Source organism: Erpetoichthys calabaricus, chromosome 2 (genome assembly GCF_900747795.2).
Source record: "Erpetoichthys calabaricus chromosome 2, fErpCal1.3, whole genome shotgun sequence".
NCBI lineage: Eukaryota > Metazoa > Chordata > Cladistia > Polypteriformes > Polypteridae > Erpetoichthys > Erpetoichthys calabaricus.
The window spans coordinates 90,235,068-90,257,564 of record NC_041395.2 but is presented as its reverse complement, the minus strand read 5'-3'; the positions used below and the strand labels follow the sequence as shown (position 1 = coordinate 90,257,564).

The 22,497-nt window shown below is 38.8% G+C and overlaps 1 protein-coding gene across 2 annotated transcripts in view; it reads left to right on the top strand.

Moving 5' to 3' along the window:
- The window catches only part of LOC114645293 (uncharacterized), a 180,093-nt gene that overhangs the window by 17,257 nt on the left and 140,339 nt on the right, over positions 1–22,497 (top strand). For both annotated transcript variants that reach the window (XM_051922972.1, XM_051922971.1), the window contains exons 2-4: positions 4,385–4,729; positions 19,306–19,650; positions 20,548–20,649. In XM_051922972.1, coding sequence (XP_051778932.1) covers positions 4,385–4,729; positions 19,306–19,650; positions 20,548–20,649 — 792 coding nt within the window. The remainder of the gene's footprint in view (positions 1–4,384; positions 4,730–19,305; positions 19,651–20,547; positions 20,650–22,497) is intronic.

The following is a 22,497-nucleotide window of genomic DNA, read 5'->3' as shown; positions in this document are numbered from 1 at the left end:
CAGTAGCACCAATTTCATAAACATGTACATGTTAAGCACCTTCAGATGATGTTTATTAAAGAAGAGCACCATATTAAATTAAAGACAAGAAAAAAAATTGTTTAGTAAGTAGATAGGCATTGTGACTAGGGCACTGAACAGTAAATTATGATTTTGTGATTTTAGTATTACCGTGAGCAAATCACTTTGTCTGGTGTTGGTCCAACTATAAAAAATTATTGTAAACATTCTGCTGTATCCTAATCTTGTAAGTCGCCCCATGAGTCATCAGCCAAATATACAATAATAACATCTTAATGAAAATAAATTTACCTTAAGCCCAGAGTTGTTATTATTATTGTTAATTAATAAAATTTTACTTTCTTATATGGGTAATAAAGATAAATGATTTCAAAGATTCAGTCATAAATAAGAAGCATAGTCACTGAATGTTTTTCATTTTTTTATTAATATGATACACAAAGGCTGCTTGGTTGACTCATACCTGAACTTAAAGCTGTTGGAATGGACTCCAGCCATCTGCCACCCTGAGCTACCTTGGGTGGGTTTGAGAATGTTATGTTGATTGAGGAAAATGATATTGTAATTACATCAGACTCCTGATCTATACTAGTAAAAGGCAAAGCCCTCACTCACTCACTCACTCACTCACTCACTCACTCACTCACTCACTCACTCATCACTAATTCTCCAACTTCCCGTGTAGGTGGAAGGCTGAAATTTGGCAGGCTCATTCCTTACAGCTTACTTACAAAAGTTAGGCAGGTTTCATTTCAAAATTCAAAGCGTAACGGTCATAACTGGAACCTCATTTTTGTCCATATACTGTAATGGAGGAGGCGGAGTCACGTATCGCGTCATCACGCCTCCTACGTAATCACATGAAACGCCTTGGGGCCGATCTGGAAGAAGGTAGCGCAGCGCCTTGATTTAAACGATTCCATGTATTGGTGGGTTTAATACTGTGTAAGCATACATATTAACACATGTGCAATTAAACGTGTGCATTTATGGGGTGATTTCTCACGCTTAAAAGCTCACCTTTTATTAAAAAAGTAAATGCAAACTGTTTTCATTCTGAAGGACACAAACCATGTTGGATTTTGTAATGATAGTTTATTAGTAAGGTCTATTAAGGGATACTTACAGAATGATTAGTAATGCCTGTGAATGCCGATGCAAGTAGGAGAATGGGCGTGAACTAAAGAGCGAGTAGTAACTTGTACAGTAAATGTCTCTAAAGTCTGTCTATTAAAAAGTTACTATATCTTTCAATCCTGTGTATTGATTAAACTATGAACCTAACAAGATCACTACATGGTGTCAGAAGTGGCGGATTGGAAGAGGAATGTGAAGAAGAGGTTCAGCTTTTGAACGAGTCTCGTGTCTGTGAGTAACCCGAAAACATGGTCAGAAATCGCTAAGACGTTCTAGCAAAAGAGAAAAAAAAAAAAAATTACAGCCCCCACCAAATCTCCAGTTAAAGGGAAATGTAGCTGAAAATTGGAAAAGATTTAAACAGAGATTCGAGTTGTATCTTGCTGCGATTGAAGCAGATAGGAACAGTGAAAAAATGAAAGCGTCTATGCTTCTATATGTAATTGGCGAAGAGGCGCTAGAGGTGTATAACAATTTTCAGTTTGAAGAAGATGGAGACAATATGAAATTGAACAAAATAGTTGAAAAATTCGAAGCGTATTGCAACCCAAAGCACAATGTGACGTTTGAGCGGCACAAGTTTTTTACATGTTTCCAGAAAAGCGGCGAAACAATGGACCAGTATGTGACGGAATTGCGTAATAGGAGCTGTTCTAAGAAGAAACCGTCGAGACATCAAAGGACCAATAACCTCTAATCAGAACACTAACACCAGCGAAACAAATATTAACGAGAAAACAAGTATAAATCAGGAAAGAACATCTCAACTGCAAACACAATTAACCAGAAGATCAAAACGTCAAGTAAAACCACCAGAATCACTCATTGAGACATGTTGAGGATTAAAGGAACATTTTCAATTAAGAAATGCTGAATTCCTTTAACAGTTGTGCTTTTTATACATAGTTTGAATGCTGGATGTATGCCTGAAATGTTCTGGATAGTTCAGTTGTTTGAAGTGATAAATTTTATCAAAGTAGCATTTGAAATGTATAACATTACTAAGCTTATAAGTACTGTCTTACTTCTCTTTAAGAAAGGAAGATGTAATGATACTTGATTTAAACGATTCCATGTCTTGGTGGGTTTGCGTAGCTTATTGTCAATATCTTTACACCTGTTTTTAAGACCTATTGACTGAAACGGGCTTTCACGAAAAAAGTTAGGGCTTTGCTACAGGATACACCCTCCACAAGTTAAGGAAGTAAAAATAAAGGTATATATTTCAGTTTTATTTAAACCTTTTAAGTTCGTATGCATAGCCCCATTTGGCTGTTTTAGTTTTTCTTTTTCTTTCTTCAGTAATATTTAATCTCCTTAAAGAAAAACAACATATGCATTTTACTTTTTTTGTATCTCTTTTTAATAATATTTTAGTGTAAAAGGATAACCAGTATTTACACCTTTTATGTTACTTTATAAAGTTATTTTACACAATGTTGAAAAATTAATAAGAAAGCTACATATTTTGGCAGCTGTTGCTTTAATTTTCAATGAAATGAAAAAAGCTCTCCAAGAGAAAACCTCAATGAAGAAGAAACAGTTTGCACTATCTAAAAAGGAGAAACCCTCATTTATAAAGGTTTGCTGCAGACGACTTAACTGAAAATAAATGAATAGTTCCTATGTGTATAATACATATTTATCTATTTGACTTATGCCTTTATTCGAGCAAATTGCAACATCTGAGGTACAATTTGTTACATTACTTTTGTTTTTTGCTGCACAGGCAGGTGAAGTGACTTCCTCAGGGTCACACAGTGGTGTCAGTATCAGGATTTGAACTGACAAGCTCCGGGTTGGCTGAAATATTACTGAAGAAAGAAAAAAAATGAAAACGGGCAAATGGGGCTATGCATACAAATGTTCATCCATCCATTATCCAACCCGCTATATCCTAAATACAGGAGCCAATCCCTGCCAACACAGGGCACAAGGCAGGAAACAAACCCCGGGCAAGGTGCCAGCCCACCGCAGGGCGCACACACCCACACACACCCACACACCAGGGACAATTTAGAATCGCCAACACACCTAACCTGCATGTCTTTGGACTGTGGGAGGAAACCGGAGTACCCGGAGGAAACCCAAACAGACACGGGGAGAACATTCAAACTCCACGCAGGGAAGCGAACCCGGGTCCCCTAACTGGCACCTTTCACTGCGCCACCATGCCGCCCGCATACAAACTTAAAAGGTTTAAATAAAACAGAAATATATACCTTTATTTTTACTTCCTTAACTTGTGGAGGATGTATCCTGTAGCAAAGCCTTAACTTTTTTCATGAAAGCCCCTTTCAGTCAATAAGCCTTAAAAACAGGTGTAAAGCTAAATTTGCATAACCACTATTCAATTACACTTGCCTAACGCCTCTCCTAAGGGGACATACTGTGGGATCTAGGCATCAGTCAAAGCACCAATCACAGGCCCGATTAGAAAGCGTGAAGCTGTGATTTGTCGTCTCCCTCCCATGTAACAATCACAGCCTGTGTTACAACGCACTATGTATGTATGTGTATATGTATATATATGTATATGTGTGTGTTTATGTATGTGTGTATATGTATGTGTGTATATATATATATATATGTTGATATGTGTATATATATATATATATATATATATATATATATATATATATATATATGTATATATATGTGGATGTGTATATGTATGTATATGTATATATGTATATATATGTATATGTAAATATGTGTATATGTAGATATGTATATATATGTATATATGTATATGTATATATATGTTTACATAACCTCTTTAACACACTACTTCTCGCGCGGGTATTTTGCTAGTGAAATTATATATCTTATTGATATTACTTTTATTTATTTTAACATTACCTAAAACCTCATTCCTTGCTCTTTTTTATATCAGAGTTCTCATATTTTCATTTTTTCAGCTTTTAGCTTGGATGATTTCTTTACACTGGTATAGATTCCAATATGTTGAAGCAACTTTAATATCTGAATTTTGCATTTGCTGTTACATCATAACACGTTTAGTGTCTGAAAAGACAGGATGACTTGCCACATGAATAATGTTGGGTAGTACTGACCTAGTTTTGTTGTTTTTTGTTTTTTTGCAATGTAGGAAAGATACTTCTGCATGTTTTCTGTTTACTTTTTGATGTTTTTTTTATCTCACATTCTGAAAAATACGAACACATAGTAAATCATAGTGCTAATGGTATGATTTTACTTTAAGGTTTCTCTGTGTCTGGATCTGATGAACCTTTAGTGGCTGCTTTGGGTGAGGATATTATTTTGCCTTGCAATGTGGACACCCCAGTTCCTTTGGAAGAACTGGAGTTGGAGTGGATTAAGAAAGACAAATCTTCTCTGGTGCATTTGTCTATTGCTGGAGTAGACCAACCTGAATCTCAGCACAAGAGTTACAGGAACCGAACTCAGATTTTTAATGACAAACTGTTAACTGGGGATTACTCACTGAAGCTAAAGAAGACAGAAGTGCAAGATGAAGGCAAATATAGATGTGTGGTTCATTCCAGAAATCAGTCTGAAGAAGTTATAGTGGAGCTGAAGTCAGTAGGTGAGATTGTTTTTATATGATGCAAAATTAACAGTCGTATATAATCATGTTATGTTACATAAGGTTACATAAAGTGGCTTTCGAAACACATCCAATCCAAGAAAACAGTGGCAAGAAAAGAATATCAAGCACTTGGGTGACAAAAGGTCCCTTTTCACTGATCTTTTTTAGATTTACAAATAGAAGCTTAAAAGAAAAGAAGTGAAAACCATGCAACATTCACATGTCCTAAAATACACAACTATTTAAATATACCATGATAAAGTAATAAATGTAAAAAACTTGAAAAATACAGCAATCACATCCATAAATCAGGACTGACAATTCTGTTGATGGTGGGTACTTCTACAGAGGTTTGGTCATTAAGACAGTCATGTAAATAATGTCCAATTAAGCTTAAGGTTATGTAAGCAAATTCTGGGTCAACTCACTTGCTCATTTTGATGGTTGCAAGGTTTTGAATAAGTGATCTTGGTGAGTGAGAGGGAGTTAAATATTCAGATGTAACTAAACAGAGCTTCAGCAAAGGAAATATTTCTTCACAATGTTTAATTAGGAGCAGCTTCCAAGGTAATGTTAACATGGAATTCAGAAGGAAAAAACATTTTCTGGTAAGTCAACTGTGGAGACAAATTCAAACCTAATGGTGGTGATGACCGTGCTTTCAGTTGAGATAAACACTGTCAAACTAATATGACCTTCCAAGCTGTTTTCTTCCTCTAAACTATAAATTTCTAAGGTAAGTGATATCATTTTTCATTTAAATAGTATAGATTGAATTATTAATTATGATAAATTTCAATGTCATTTTATCATCTTATCATTTCTTGGTAATACCAGTATGCTCATTATCATTAGTACAAACCTCATGTATACTGGTAGAAAGTATGTACATGCTACAAAAAACTTGAGGTAAATAAGAATGTAAAGTTTGAATTTAAGTTCAGTTGGAAAGTGAGTAGGCATGGCTCATGACATAGCAACATAGACAGTTAGATATTTGTATAATGTTCATCCTTGTGGCACATATACTATACTGCCCTGGTACATTTATGGTCTGGAAAATTGCAAGAGAAATGACGGTGAAATGTTTAGGGATCACCTCACCTCCTCATTGGGGCAGCAAAAGACCTTAATCAGGACCCAGACTTCAATGTCACCATAATTCAATAAAGAGTACAATGGGCAAATTTAGAATTGTTACTTAGACTATTACAGTTGATTGTAACTGTTTGCTCAGTTGTTAAGAGAGTGCCGGGGGCAGGAAAGGAATAGGACTGGCACAGCTGGGTCTTGATCTGACTCCTGTTAAGTGCCAACTAGTAACACTTAAATTTCCGTGAGGTAGTATATCTTATTTCTTAAGATGGTTTCTTGCATATGATTATTATGCGTTTTCACCCAGACATATTAATAGTATCAAGGGAGGGGATTTTCTGCTTGGAATTGGTAAGACATCACCGCATATCTGAGGACAGACAACCAGCAACCCTTCAAGGGTTTCAGGTTTATCAATTAAAAGGACTATTCAGGCATGCAGAAATACATATGGCAATCACACTGAAAGTCTTGTTGCCAGTCCTCCAAACTCTGGGGGAATTTCAGATGCTGATTCTAGTGGTTCACATTTAAATGCTTATCATTTGTGCAGCAATTGCTAAATAAAGATATGTAGCTGATGTTGCATACTTTGTCTCTCATAACTTCAGAGACACACGTGTAATAAGACTCCACATCCAAGGATTATTGTGAAAACAGAAAAATAACCAAGAAGTGATCACATGAACTTAAAAACATATAAAGAGAGCAAACAGGTCAGTACCAAAAGAGATAAAAACAATCAGAGAAACAAAACACAAGGGCAAAATGAGAAGTTAATTTGATGGCAGAAAGGACTTCAAAACAAAACCTAATACTAGGGTCTTCTTGTTTGAAAGCTAACACTAGAATTGATTTAGCAGAATTCCTTTTCATAGGAACATGCATTAAAAAAATGCATGTTATCATACAAAAAAACACATGTTAACAGGCTTCTTTGCTTACATATAACATGAGTAAAATACATTTTAAATTAACATTAAACAAATTTGTACTAATATTTACATTGTAAAAGTATGAATTTGTGAATAAGGATTTAGATTTATTTGCATTAATAGTGTTTTAATTTTAGTAAAGTGCATAGGGTCAAAAACATTTCCATGTGTTTTTGTTCTGTTGAATATTTGTACACATTTTACGCATGTGTAAACATAGTGCTTTTTAAGTTACATTGATTCTGGTTAACATCCCGTAACTTTCTCACTTTCTTTGAAACTAATTTTACTTTTACAGCTTTTACTTCCTTGTAAATAAAAGTTTAGTGATTTTGTCAAGAATTCACTATCAACTTAAGTTCAGATTCTATGATGTTCCAAATGTTGAGAAAATTAGCATGGGATCTCTGTGTGCCATCCTAAAATTACAATTTTCATTGAAAAATGATGTGTTTTTTTGTGTTATAAAGAACTCTTTGATGACTACATCCTATCAAAGGGTAGAAAATTTTAGAACAAATACTTTCAGGGATATTTCAGGGAACACCAATACCTATGTACAACGATAATTTCAAAAAAAATTCTTCAAAGAAGTTGCATCATGTTTGTCTTATTACAGGCTCTATGTCTATTGTTTTTGGTCCAATTTTGTCCAGTATTTATCCCTATAATCTTCAAAAATGGTTTGACGTATGTCAAATGAAAATTGCAGTAGAAATTGTTTAACTGGTATTTTTACATTGTGCTATGTTTAGTCATAGGATTAGGGCTATTAATTTATAACATTTTTGTATGAGTAGTTTTTGAGAAACATACTGTACATTTTTTAATATTGTCAGAAAAACGACCAAAAGACATCGAGAAGGTTTGGGGCAGCCACCCATTTAATCGATTATGGCTGCAAAAGCTATCAAAAAACAGAGACATGTTCATTCAACCGAGTCCAAAACAGAACTGACTTCCAGGTAGCAAGATGGCAGCTTTAAAGGCCAGTAGCGGAAGTGATGTCATCCCGACCGGAACCAGAAGTGACGTCAGTGGCTGCCCCAGAGCCGGGTGGGATTTCCCTAGAATGGTCTGCAAAAGATCGAGAGGGAAAATTAGTGCACTCCGCCCCCCCCCCGGTCTGGCATGGAACTACCTGTATTTAAGCCCTTTAGCTGTCTCCTAAACACACGTGTGTGACAGGGCCCCCCCCCCCCCCTTAGCCCAGACCCGTCGGGTCGGGCGTCCTGCACCGAGAGGTCGTGAACGCGGGAGAGAGCATCGGCATTTTCCATGTAGAGAACCCTTCCGATGAATGAGCGAAAACTTGTAATGTTGCAGATCGAGGAACCACCTCGTGACTCGCGGGTTAGACTCTTTGTGTAGGGCCATCCACTGCAAAGGGGCATGGTCCGTGACTAGAGTAAACTCCCGACCCAAGAGGTAGTATCTCAACTGTGTGATCGCCCACTTAATCGCAAGAACCTCCCTCTCCACTGCCGCGTACCTGGTCTCCCGATCCAACAGTTTCCGGCTCAGAAACATGATGGGGTGTTCAGCACCATCGACACTTTGGCTCAGCACTGCCCCTAGGCCTGTGTCCGAAGCGTCTGTCTGGAGAATAAAAGGCCGTGAAAAATCAGGCGCCTTTAAAACGGGTGCCGACGTCGGGGCCCTTTTTAAGTCACTGAAGGCTGCCTCAGTCATATCAGTCCATATCACAGTGTTAGGAGCCCTCTTCTTTGTCAAATTAGTCAAGGGCACGGCTCTCTCCGAAAAACGTGGTACAAACCGGCGGTAATACCCAGCTAATCCGAGAAATGCCTGGACTTGCCGCTTGGTTCGCGGACGGGGCCATGTCAAAATGGCTTGTATTTTAGAGCAGCGGTTCTCAACCTTTTGAGATTCAAGGACCACTTAAAAAATGTGTGTCTCAGCCACGGACCACTACTGAAAATTTTGCTACTGGCGCACTAGAAATTTATATAATATATAATTATACTTTCGTATACAACTATACATATAATAGTTAGTACTACTAACTTGGTGTAACTATATAAGAAATACAGTTACTACACTTGAGTGACTTGACTATAGGTATAATAAAGTTGATATTTAAAATTATTTATTATATATTTTAATAAATGTTTCAACTTCAAATTAAAAAGTATAATATTCATTTTACAATTTACATTGATGTTTGCATACACCGTTTCATCAATTTTTATGTCAAATATGAAACAAATTGTAATTGCATCCTTTTGTAATGAACAAATGTCACTTACTGCTAACAATAGTTAGTATTAGAAATAATGCTACATTTAATTTTAGTGCGAGCCTTGAGCTTGCAAATTTGAGCACAGCTTATCCAAACGAGGTGTAATGCTTGAAAGACTCAATCGGAGTTCATCTTCGACTTCAAGCCATGAACGACATTTTGTTTTAATTGTAACCAGTGCAGAAAATCCACATTCACAAAGATATGATGTCGCAAAGGGTAAAATTATTTTGAAAGCTTTCTGAGACAGTTCTGGATACTCATGTGAAGCTTGTGTCCAAAATTTCATCAAGCTCACTCTCGGATGCATCATCTTCAATGTAGTATCACTGGTCAGTTCAATTAATTGGTTTAATTCCAATGTTGGTAAATTTAATGAATCAATGTGTGCAAGAAACGGACTGGAAACCCACGAAAAACTCTCAACGTTCAAATCACCAAAGTAGAAGTTAAATTGATCCAGCAATGATTGAATATGTTCAGAAATCAATTTCACCAACTCGGGCTTGTTGATTTCAGCATTTTCTTGTTTCTCGGTGAATTCATGCAATTGATCAAACATTTCAAAGTTACCCTGAAATAATCTTGTCTTCCACAGATCAAGTTTTTTCATAAAAGCAGACACTTTATCACTGAGGGTAATTAAGTTTGTGTGCTTCCCTTGCAGAGATGAATTCAGTTTATTCAGCTGTTCAAAAATGTCAGCCAAGTAAGCCAGAGCAGCAACCCATGAATTGTCATTCAAATGAACAACAAGCTGTGAATTGTTTCCTCCAAGAAACTCTCTCACCGCATCACGTAATTCAAACAGTCTGTTAAACACTTTTCCCCTTGATAACCAGCGAACTTCAGTGTGCATCAGTAATTGTTCATGATCAAAATCCATATTCGAACATAATGAAGCAAAGAGACGAGAATTCAGTGGATGAGCCTTGATGTAATTAACAATTTTTATGGCCTGATCAAAAATAGATTTCAAGTTCGCGTTCATTCTTTTACTCGCAAGACTTTCCCGATGAATCATACAGTGCGTAAATGTGGCAGTTGGCACATTAAAACGCACACGTTCCCACAAGCCTGTTCGTTTTCCAGTCATTGCTGCAGCACCATCCGTGCACACTCCGATACACCAGGACCATTCGATGCTATTGGCTGCCATAAAATTATCAAGGATAGCAAAAAGTTCTGCACTTGTTGTGTGACCCGGACAAACTTTACAAAATAAAAAATCTTCTTCAACTTCATCCATCCAGATATATCTGACATAAGCTATTAATTGTGCCTGGCCGGAAACATCCGTTGATTCGTCCAATTGAATAGCAAATTGTTTACAATCTTGCAGCCTTGAAATCAACTGTTCTTCAACGTCAGCTGCCGCCAAAGTTATACGTCGTTGAATTGTGTCGTTTGAAATTGGAATTGTTTTCAGTTTACTTGCCAAGGCTTTACCAAACATCTCTTGACACATATCTATAGCAGCAGGCATTATCAGAGTTTCTGCAATTGTGTAAGGCTTTTTGGCCTGTGCAACTCGGATAGCCACTAAAAATGATGCTCTTAAAGCCTTCTCATTGACTTTAGTTGCTTGCAGTGTGCAAGACTTCTGATTATCAAGTGAATGTTTCTTGCGCATAAAATATTCCAATGGTTTCTCCGAGCAATCAGTATGATTAGTTTTAAGATGTCTTCGGAGTTTCGCAGGTTTCATCGCTTCATTTGCAAGAATTTGTGAACATATTACACACTGTGGTCTGGGTTGATCATTTACTATGACGCATATAAACCCAAAGCGCAAATACCTTTCATCATACCGTCGTATGGGAGTTCGTCTTTTTTTCTCCGGAACTGCATTTGATTCACACACAGGTTGTGAAGATGAGTCTGAGGAATCATCATCGTTGTCCTTATGTTCGGTTGCTTTCTTTATTAAAAATCTATCCATATGTTCAATCAATTTAATTACTTTATTAGTTTTCAAATAAAAAAGTCCATCCATCCATCCATTTTCCAACCCGCTGAATCCGAACACAGGGTCACGGGTGTCTGCTGGAGCCAATCCCAGCCAACACAGGGCACAAGGCAGGGAACCAATCCCGGGCAGAGTGCCAACCCACCGCAGCAAATAAAAAAGTGTATTTTTGAATGTCAATATAAACGGGAAGACGCCAGGGCCCATCTGATTTCCAGTGTAACTAAATTACTGAAAGGAAACATAAAATCGAAATGCACTTTTTTGCTATCGCCATCTAGCAATTGAAATGAATCAATAATTTCAAAAAGTTACAACATCTATTCTTTTTCATGTTTTTAATTTTTAAAAAAAAACATGCAATTCAGGCTTTGCTCGCGGACCACCAGGCAATTGTCCGCGGACCACTAGTGGTCCGCTGACCACAGGTTGAGAACCGCTGTTTTAGAGCACTATGGCTTCACCGTACCACGACCCACCAGGTAGCCCAAATACTTTGCTTCCTCCAATCCAAAGAAACATTTCTTTGGGTTGATGTGAAGACCGGCTTCTCCCAATGTCCGTAACACGGCTCCAACGTGCTGTAGGTGTTCCTTCCAGGTGCTGGAATAGATGACGACGTCATCCAGGTAGGCAGCACTATACGTGTTATGGGGGCGGAGCACTTTGTCCACCAGACGCTGGAAAGTTGCAGGAGCCCCATGTAACCCGAATGGAAGGACACGATACTGCCAGTGCCCACTAGGGGTGCTAAACGTGGTTTTACCCTTTGCGGAGTCCGTTAAAGGAACCTGCCAGTACCCTTTGGTCATGTCAAGTGTGGTCAAGTATTCTGCCTGTCCAAGCCTCTCAAGGAGGTCGTCCACTCGAGGCATGGGATAAGCATCAAATAGTGAGACCTGATTAAGTCGACGGAAGTCATTGCAAAACCTCCAACTTCCGTCGGGCTTAGGAACCAAGACAATTGGGCTGGACCAGGGACTATGACTCTCCTCTATGACTCCTAGATCCAGCATGCGCTTGATTTCCAGTTCCACTTCTGCTTTCTTTGCCTCGGGAAGGCGGTACGGGCGTTCTCGGACTATGATCCCGGGTTCAGTCACAATGTCATGGGCAACCAGAAAAGTCCTTCCGGGGATTTCGTCAACCACCTCCGGGACGGACGAGATAACTATCTCTAGCTCCCGCCTCTGTCGGTTATTTAAATTAGACCCGAAGTTAAGGGTATTACTTTGAGCAAAAAGGGAGCGGGGCTGGCCAGAGCTGGGATCAGGGTCCCTTTCCTTCCGCGGTTTCAGCAGGTTCACGTGATATATCCGCTCTCTCGGTCGACGATTGGGTTGTTTCACCAAATAGTCGACGAGCCCCTTTCGCTCTTTAACTCCCGGAGTGTCGTGCCACGGTCGTAATAGTGGGCCTGTGCTGATTGCGCCTCTTGCATGTGACTTTTTAATATGGGTCGAATCTTCGCAAATCTATCGCGTAACTGCGCGATATATTCCAAAATATTAGTTGTGGGAAGGGCCTCTCCTTCCCAGCCTTCCTTTAGAATGTCCAATATGCCCCGGGGTTGTCGCCCATATAATAATTCAAAAGGTGAGAACCCCGTTGAGGCTTGCGGGACTTCCCGGTAGGCAAAGAGTACGAGGGGGAGGAGCTGATCCCAATTCCTCCCATCCCCGCTGACCACCTTGCGAAGCATCTGTTTGAGAGTCTGATTAAATCTCTCTACTAAACCATCGGTTTGAGGATGATACACCGCGGTTCTCAAGTGCTTTATTTTTAGTAACTTGGCCGTTTCCTTGAACGTCTCCGAGGTAAACGGCGTCCCTTGGTCCGTAAGGACTACTTTAGGGATTCCAACTCGTGCAAAGACCTCCATTAGTGCCCGTGCGATTGCTAGAATTAGAATTAGCTGAGCACAATGGGACAGCTTCTGGATATCGGGTCGCATAATCCATGAGGACTAATATATATTTATGTCCTCGGGCCGAGGGTTCCAGGGGTCCCACTATGTCGACCCCTATCCTTTCAAAGGGAACATCAATTAAGGGGAGGGGAACGAGAGGAGCACGGTCCCTCCTAAGAATTTGCCACAGCTGACATTCCGGGCATGAAACACAGAAGCGGCGAACTTCCTCGTTAATTCCCGGCCAATAAAAGCGGAGCTTAATACGCTCTAAAGTTTTTTCGGTGCCCAAGTGGCCTCCTAGGAGATGGGTGTGCGCTAACTCACAAACTTGATGCCGGAAAGTTCGTGGAATTAGCAGCAACTTCCACACTCCCCCCTCGTGTTCACTGACCCGATATAATAAGTCATTTTCTAACACAAAGTGGGGTCCTTGTGGCATGGGCTGATTGGTGCATTGGCCGTTGGCGAGGACTACTACATTCTTCGCAAACTTAAGGGAATCATCATTCCACTGCTCCCTTCTAAATGATGCCGGTGTTTGTCTGAATTGAAAGCTCAGATCTGAGAGAGGGTCCGGCTGACCTCAAAGAGCGGAGAGTCGTCCCGCTCTGGTGAGGTGCGGACTGATGACGTATTAGTCCGCGACGGGCCGGGAAGCTCTCCGTCCTCCTCGGGGTTTCACATATCTCTCTCCACCGGCTGCGTACATGGTGTGGAGACAACCTGAGACGGTGTATTCCCATCGGTTACTAGGCCTAATTTTGAATAAGGCGAGATCAGTACTGCACCGCTTTTAATGTCAGACCAGTCCCGCCCGAGAATCACAGCACACGGTGGATTTGGATGTACAGCTACAACGAGTTTTCGTAGTATTCCTCCGTGGCCGATGAAACACCGGGCGGAGTCATAGGCGCGGACATCTCCGTGTACACAGGTAATTCTGGTCTTTGTTTTTAACCACTGTCGCGGTAGTACATATCGGCAATCAACAACAGAAATGTTGCTGCCGGAATCAAATAAGGCTTCTACCTTGTGGCCATTTACTATGACCTCACCTTTATGAGCCTAAGCCAGGGGGTTTGAAAGTGCACACAACCCATCCCTCTCTCTCCACTTACATTCCGCCTCGCCTCCGAGCGAGGACGGCGCCCGCGGGATCGGGGACTCCGATGCAAACTCCAGTGTATGTCGAGAGGGCAGTGTAAGAGGGACGTAATCTCTACGGCTTCTACTTAAGGACCGTTCAGCCCTCTCAAATTGCAAGGCCGCCCTAGATGTTTCTATGAGCTCAATGAGCTCGTTTATGTTTGCAAATTCTCCCCAGACCGGCTGGGTGAAATGCTCTGGCAGGCTATTTATGAACGAAAAAAAAGGCCACTTTTTTCACTAACTGAAAGGTGGTACATTCAGCGGGCCGTAACCAGCCTGCCACCTCTTCCCATAGAACGTCTAGCTGTTCTTGGGTAGACCGTTCGGGGTTAAACCTCCAGTTTTTAATTTTCTTCACCTGCTGGTCTGGGGAATGTCCACCTTCCTCTGGGACCTTAGCCCCGGTGGAATGGACAGCTCTCTCCTCCGAGAGAGCATAATAAGTCCCCATCGTATCCCTCATAGAGACCAGCCCACGTCTGTGTTTCCCAACGACACTCTCCCTATTCAATTGAGGTGACCCAGAGATAGACAAAGGGAGCGGAGTCTGCACCGGTTCTTTCCGAAACCCGAGACGCACTCCCCACCCGAAAGCTCGGCCCAGGTACTCTCCCACCTGGACATGATTCAGGTCCGGTCCTGTTCTCTTCAGGGATTCCTCCATCCTGCCGACTACGCCACTGTCAGAAAAACGACCAAAAGACATCGAGAAGGTTTGGGGCAGCCACCCATTTAATCGATTATGGCTGCAAAAGCTATCAAAAAACAGAGGCATGTTCATTCAACCGAGTCCAAAACAGAACTGACTTCCAGGTAGCAAGATGGCAGCTTTAAAGGCCAGTAGCGGAAGTGATGTCATCCCGACCGGAACCAGAAGTGACGTCAGTGGCTGCCCCAGAGCCGGGTGGGATTTCCCTAGAATGGTCTGCAAAAGATCGAGAGGGAAAATTAGTGCACTCCGCCCCCCCCCCCCCGGTCTGGCATGGAACTACCTGTATTTAAGCCCTTTAGCTGTCTCCTAAACACATGTGTGTGACAATATACATGAACATGCATACGGAAGCATTCACAAGAATGCGTATGTACAAATGCATGTACACAAACACACTCAAATATATAAGCGAAGATAGCTAACAGCTTGTCTGACTCATAGCACATTCTGGATGATGAAGGGAAAGAAATTAATACATAAACACACACATAACTAGATCTGTAAGGATCCATAAGGAGAGAGGCATTAAGCCACATCTATACCAAGCTGTCTGACTATGCAGCTTGTTTAGTTATATGACCCAAAGTGTTTAGTTTCAAATTAAATCTTATTTAAGTTGTTCATTTGATTCCATTTCGAGTTCATTTTACTCTATTTGTGTACCTAATAAATATTGTATAAGTTGATATCCTTTATTCTATATTAGTATGCAGTACAGCTCTGTTGAGTGATTTCCAGCTGTATCACTAAAGTGTAATTTACATGTAAGTACTGTAAATCTTTGATTTAATAACAACACACAAAGGTATGACAAAGAATACCTTTAGTTGACCGACACTATCAATCTCAGAACACCATTGCACATGTAGAATTCTACAAAAATCCCACTCTCCACAGGAGAGAATACATTAACATACTGTATTTGAATCTAAAAAAAAACTACTGAAAACACATTACTTTAACATGGCCTTCTCATAACTTCACTGTAATTTAATCCTGACACTCTGTATATCCAATTCATTATAATAACTATTCATTCAAAATTTGTACTAACCCCTACTCTCTCTTCTGTTTCCTTTTCCGGTGTCCTATTGGTGGTGGCTTGTGCCACCACCATCTACCCAAAGCACCATGATGTTCCAACAATGATGGATGGATTAAAAGCCAGAAGTCTGTATAACCATCAGCATCAAGTGACTCCGTGAGAACCCTAACTACAAAGAGGACTATTTCATTTATGTTAGGTAGAATGCCCAAAGGGGACTGGGTGGTCTCGTGGCCTGGAACCCCTACAGATTTTATTTTTTTCTCCAGCCTTCTGGAGTTTTTTTTTGTTTTTTCTGTCCACCCTGGCCATCGGACCTTACTCCTTTTTATGTTAACTAAGGTTGACTTATTTTAATTTCTTATTTGTCTTTTATTCTTCTTTTCTTCATTATGTAAAGCACTTTGAGCTACTTTTTGTATGAAAATGTGCTATATAAATAAATGTTGTTGTTGTTGTAAACATTTAAGATATGCATAATAAAAAACATAACAAAATTATAGTTAATGTGCTAACAGTATGCACCATTTCATGCCGATTTTCTTTGCCTGCTTAAAACATTTTTCTGGTGTCTATGGGTATTATAAAAAAGTCAGAACCAAACACACTGAAAAGATATTAAGTAACTATTTAACCAAATGGTGTTTTAGATAACAAACTCCTTTCAAGTATATTTTAAATCTGTTTGATTTATTTCTACACATTTTGGAATAATGAAAGCCAGAATTAAGCATTGTGCAACATTTGTTGTGTCTACAGAGTACAGTGAAGTTCTTGTATTTCCAGCCAATATGCAACATGTTGCCACTCTACGGTCTTGTGATAAACAAAAATGTTATAAAACGCATAAAAGAAAAGACAAATTACCTTGGTTTGTTTGGTGATTACGAGTTGGCATTGCCCTCAGTCAAAGATTTACAGGTTTGTAATTTGCTGTACTGATTCTTGTTGCTGTAAGACTGTGTTTTCTACACATTACTATCCATTCATTTGACCAACATTATTAGTATTACAAGTCATGCCTTTCACCTGAAGATACCAGTGCCCAGACAAATCTGTGAAAATAAAAACCTTCTTCTAAGGATTATTGCTAGTATTTACAAATGGACTGTTCACGTTTACTGGCAATTTGTTAATGAGCCCAAAACTCTGCTCATGGGATAGCTTAATTGGTGTACTTTATCTGTGTATTGATTCTGTGTCCCACTGCTGGCAGACTCACATATTTTAGTAAACAATTTTTATAACACTGCTGGCAGCTTTTGTTTGGTGTGTGAAATGATCACATGTTCATTGAATGTTCAACTGTGGGAGTAAAAATGAAAGTGAAATAGAGTGGAAATGGCAAGCAGCAATGAAACTCGAAAGGGTTAGTTCAGCATTTCAGAATTTTATAGATTTAAGGTTTAGTTATACACTGTAAAAAATGTTTTGTTGGATCAACCTAAATAAATTACTTCACAAGGTAACAAGCAATTTAATTGTTTTCTTTCAAATTTTAAAAAGTATTTGAGTAAACTTAATTCATTTGAGTTTGTTTTAACCTTTTCAAAAACTTGAATAAAAGCAAAAAAATGTATTTAGGTCAAACCAAATTTCTTTAAAAACTCAAATTAACTGCGGTGGGCTGGCGCCCTGCCCAGGGTTTTTTTTCTGCCTTGCGCCCTGTGTTGGCTGGGATTGGCTCCAGCAGACCCCCGTCACCCTGTAGTTAGGATATAGCGGGTTGGATAATGGATGGATGAACTCAAATTAAAATTTTGTCCATTAATATATTCACTGTAATGCCAACTTAAATTCTTAATTGGACTCAACTAAATATGTTCTTTATATGGTGTTGAATTCACTGTTTGCTAGGGTGAAATTGTTTTTAATAAAACAAACCACAACAATGTTTTGTTTTAAACAATGGAAGCAAATTTATTTTAAAATTAGTGCTACATTTTGTACAGTGCCTTCAAACATGAAACATGTTTTTAAACTGATCTAATGGTGGTGAATGTTACTGAACCAGCTATAGCAAAACTCTTTTAGATTTATTACTGAATATTTGCAACACAAAAATCAATTTTTTGGTCATTCCTTGAACATGTTTTTTCTGTAAATATTCAGAACAAACATTTCATAAAAATACATATATATACGTATTAAATACACAATATATTTTATAAGCTTTTCACAAAAAATGTTTATAAATTATACATAAAATATCTATTTGAAATAATTATATATACATACATTAAATGCACCTTATATTTTGAACATTACATAACATTATATAGTATACATAAAATGTGTGTGTATATATATATATATATATATATATATATGGTTGAAATAGTTTACTGTCAAATAAATGCAAAGAGTACGCGACACGTGTTTCGCCCTTATTATGGGCTCATCAGGCGTTATCACTCCACTGCGCTCCCTCTCGGGAATCGAACCTCGGACGTCAGCGCCAGAGGCGATGCCCCTAACGTTGCGCCACGGCGTGTGGTTCGTTTATTTGACAGCATGTAGATCGGGGTAGCGCAGTGGAGTGTGTACGCCTGATGAGCCCATAATGAGGGCGAAACACGTGTCGCGTACTCTTTGTATTTATTTGACAGTAAACTATTTCAACCATTCTATGATCTGCTCCTCACAAACTGATGGCACCATGGCGGATGTTAGCAGATTGCTGGCAAACCACAAGCGTTACCTGTAAGGTAACCACCCATACAATCAGATTGTGACACAGACTACGAATGCAATATATATATATATATATATATATATATATATATATATATATATATATATATATTCACGGCATTCGTAGTCTGAATCACAATCTGATTGTGTGGTTGGTCAGCAAGTCGGCTGACATTTTGCCACGATGCCCTCAGTTGTGAGAAGCAGATCATCACGTGTCGTGTACTCTTTGCATTATTTGACAGTAAACTATTTCATCCATATATATATATATATATATATAGTCACAAAATTGAGACAGAGTCATATAAAGGTTTGGGGCAGCCACTCGTATAATTTGGTTTCCTGACTGCAAAGTTGCTTTTCAAAATAATACAACACTGATGTGCACAAAACCGAGTCCAAACAGAACTGAGGGAATAGGGAAAAGGTGGAGGCTTTAAAGGGGGAGACAGGAAGTGAAGTCAAAGGGGTCGGGCTCATGTAGGTCTTCTGCCATTGGTGCGTGCCCGGACATGACATCACAGGGGTCGGTGCCGGCAAGGTCTCCAAAGCAATTTTTTGCTTTAGACTAAATAGAAGATGTTACATTAAGCGACAGCAAGATTTTTCAATTTGAAGTAAGGCAACAAATTACGTTAGGTGAACAAACATATTAATATAGTTCATTACAACTACTAAAATTACCTTAAATCAAAAAGAGCCCTTTTTCTCTTTTTAGAGTGTATAAAAAGGAAATTTTTCCTTTACAAAAGTGATCTTAATAAAGCCTTCCTCTTTTTTTTTTTCCTTTCTCTAGAGCGACTTTTTGTAACAGGTACAAATGGTCCTCTTTTTGTTTATGCTGGTGGTGAGATAGTTTTGAACTGCTTTGTGGATACACACACCCCTATTGAGAAGCTTGAAGTTCAGTGGGTAAAAGCTGAAGATGAAACACTGGTGCATCTCTTTGTCGAAGGGGAGGATCAACCGGAATCTCAAAATCCGCTCTATAAGGGCCGAACTGAGCTGTTCAATGAATCACTTGCAGATGGAAATTTCTCTTTAAAACTGAAGAGTGTGGGCATGAAAGACAAAGGAATTTATAAATGTAATGTGCACACTAATACAGAATCAGCAGAGACAACTATTGAGCTTGATGTAGGTAAGAGCAAATCTTTAACTACACAGTAATACTTTAATTTTCATGTTTTTGATATTCCATACAGTACAATTTTATGTTTCTGTGTGCTGTTTCGATAGATTTGAACACACTTCATATAAATTCAGACTAAACTTTGGCAGATATCTCAAAAGACAATTCATTTGTTATACTTAATTTGACAAATTTGTGATTTTTATGTTGCTTTAATAAATCTTTCATAATTATTTAAAAAAATGTAATGCTCTGATTTGTAATTTTTTTATACACCATCTTTTTTGCTTACAACTAGCTTGCTTGGTTCTGTAGAATCCATAGTAAGTTTGTTTTAAAGAAGCAGATTATAACACCCACTTGGACCAAGTTTTGATTTTAATCAGAATCCCCTGGAAGCTGGCACTATAGTGCACTATTGCGCTGTCAAGCCTGACTCAAAATCTCTTTCTCAGAAGAGGGTTTTTATAACAGAATGTGAATTTGACTAGATAATCAGGTTGTTATCTACATTTGTACATCAAACAGAATTATATTGCTGCCATATTCCTGAAATTGTGCAGTGACTCTTTGAATAAATATTGACACAAAGGATTGATACATCCTAATAGAGACAGTTTCCATACATCAAATGGTTAAATTAAATTACTGTCTCACAGGAGACTTCTAAAGCCAATGTTTCTTGCAAAATGCCTTTCCTTATCTACATTTATACACTAAAGAGTTCAATTATATTGTTTCATTACCACAGTGGTAATGGTGACACTTTGGGGTAGGTGGAGGTGTTCTTGTGAGGATTTGTTTATATATATATTACATGCATGGTTTATTTCAAAATCTTGATTCTGTTAAATAAATATGTAAATAAAGTAAATTATAAACAACAATAACACTTTTGTTTTGCAGGCCCTTCTGTGCTGCATATCTTTTATTATGTTTTCTCTATTGGCTCTCTTCTGATTGGACTGGGAACTGTGATCCAAGCAGGTTGTTATTTATTTAGTAAAAGTAAGTAATTTATTTAGAGTTGTGTGTATTTATAATGTTACATATAGTACAATATCTTCTATAATACTATATAAAATTAACACTGCATGAACCACTTGATTTTTTTTCAGTCTAAAATAATATCTCAACAGTTTATTTAGACAATTTTCCATACCCAGTAGAAGGATTATAAATACTGTATGAGGAGTGCAGTACATGTAACTAATAACTATTACTGTATAACTAATTCAGCAAGTAAATAATCTTACGATGTATTAGATAATGAGTATTATTTATCTTGCTGATATTTCCAGAAGGTGCTGAGGTATCAAAAAGCTAATTATAAGGGACAACTTTAAGTTGCCACAGGACAGTATTAAATCCCAGAGAAAGCCTTCACTGTAGGTAGAAAGGCTAAACTGGCAAGAGTAGAGGTTCTCTGCCTGCTAGTGTGGAAACACAGGGGCTGCCTGCAAGTGGTGTTCTCTGTATGTGTATAGCATGCTACATAAGGGTAACAGGCAGAGTCATCAGCACAAGTAAGAAGAGCTGGAACCTGGTTGTGTCATGGAGAAAAGTCCTCCATATTGAAAAAAGGCAGTCTTGGAGCCCAGATGGAAGTGCAGTAAAATCTTTAGTACACATGTAACAAAAAGACTTGGCCATGGCGCAAGTGCTTAAGGTAGGAAGTGCATTGGTTTATATTTAATTTCTTATCATCTATGCAAAATACTCTTCTCCTTCCAGTCCTTCCCACCATTACCTAAGGTCCATGACTTGACCAAAACTGGCCATCATTACTCTCATACCATGTGCAGGTGTACCCATCATTTTATTGAAACGCATTCAGTGATGAATTGCACAATTTAAGTCGAAGCCAGGAAGACTCATATATGGGATACTGGGCAGATCAAAAGAAAGTTACTTGATGTACATTGTGGTGGACGGCTGGAGCCCTTACCCGGCCAGGATACCTTGACAATGGAAGGACCCGGGGAGAGAGCTTTTTCAGGACATTAACTCCCTCGGACCATTAGAGGGCAGCCCCCTTGACTTGCAGAGAAGCCACGGGTTTGGAGCATGGAGCTCAACCCTGCAGGAGCCTGTGGCCACCACCTGGGGCTGCCTGGATGTTAACTGAGCCCTGTTTGGCAGCACTTCTGCCACACCTGGAAGGACAAAGAGAGGAAGAGAAAGAAGAGAAGAGAAAGTGTGCTTGGTGCTTTACTGTGCTGTATTATGGGGAGCGAGGAAAAGCACTGCCTCACATAAATTAAACGTGTGTGCTGGACTGAAACTTGTGTCTTCCTGTCTGTCTCTGGCTGGAGCAGCAGGTGCACCCCCTGGTGCTCCACAACATGCATCTCTCAAGGTTAAAGTTTTAAACAGCTGCATTTGACTTTTCGTTACATCATGTTGGTGTTCACGCAAAGTTAAGCACCTTTTCATTATGCTTAATAACAAAAGCTATATTTTTACTTATTACTGTGTAAAAATTTATATTAATTAACAAATACCATAGTTGGAAGACTGTACTGTAAGAAGCTGTAGGTCAAGCAGGCAGCACATAGTACCAAGTTGGAATATATAGGACAGTGCTGTCCTTTAAAGTCAACATGTGGCCTAGGAACACCTTGAACTTTCCCCTCTGAGGGTAACAAATGGTTTAGGTTTGCAGACATACAAGGAAACGCAAAAACAAAATAGAACTAGCATGATGTCTGTAGAGAAAAAGAATTATTTCCCTTGACTCCTGAAATTCCAGGGAATTACACCACAATACTTAATTTTGCAATTAATCAGGATGCAGCTCAAAATAAAAAAATAAGTAAATAAACAAGAAAGAGTGTTACAGCAGCCTACTAAGGA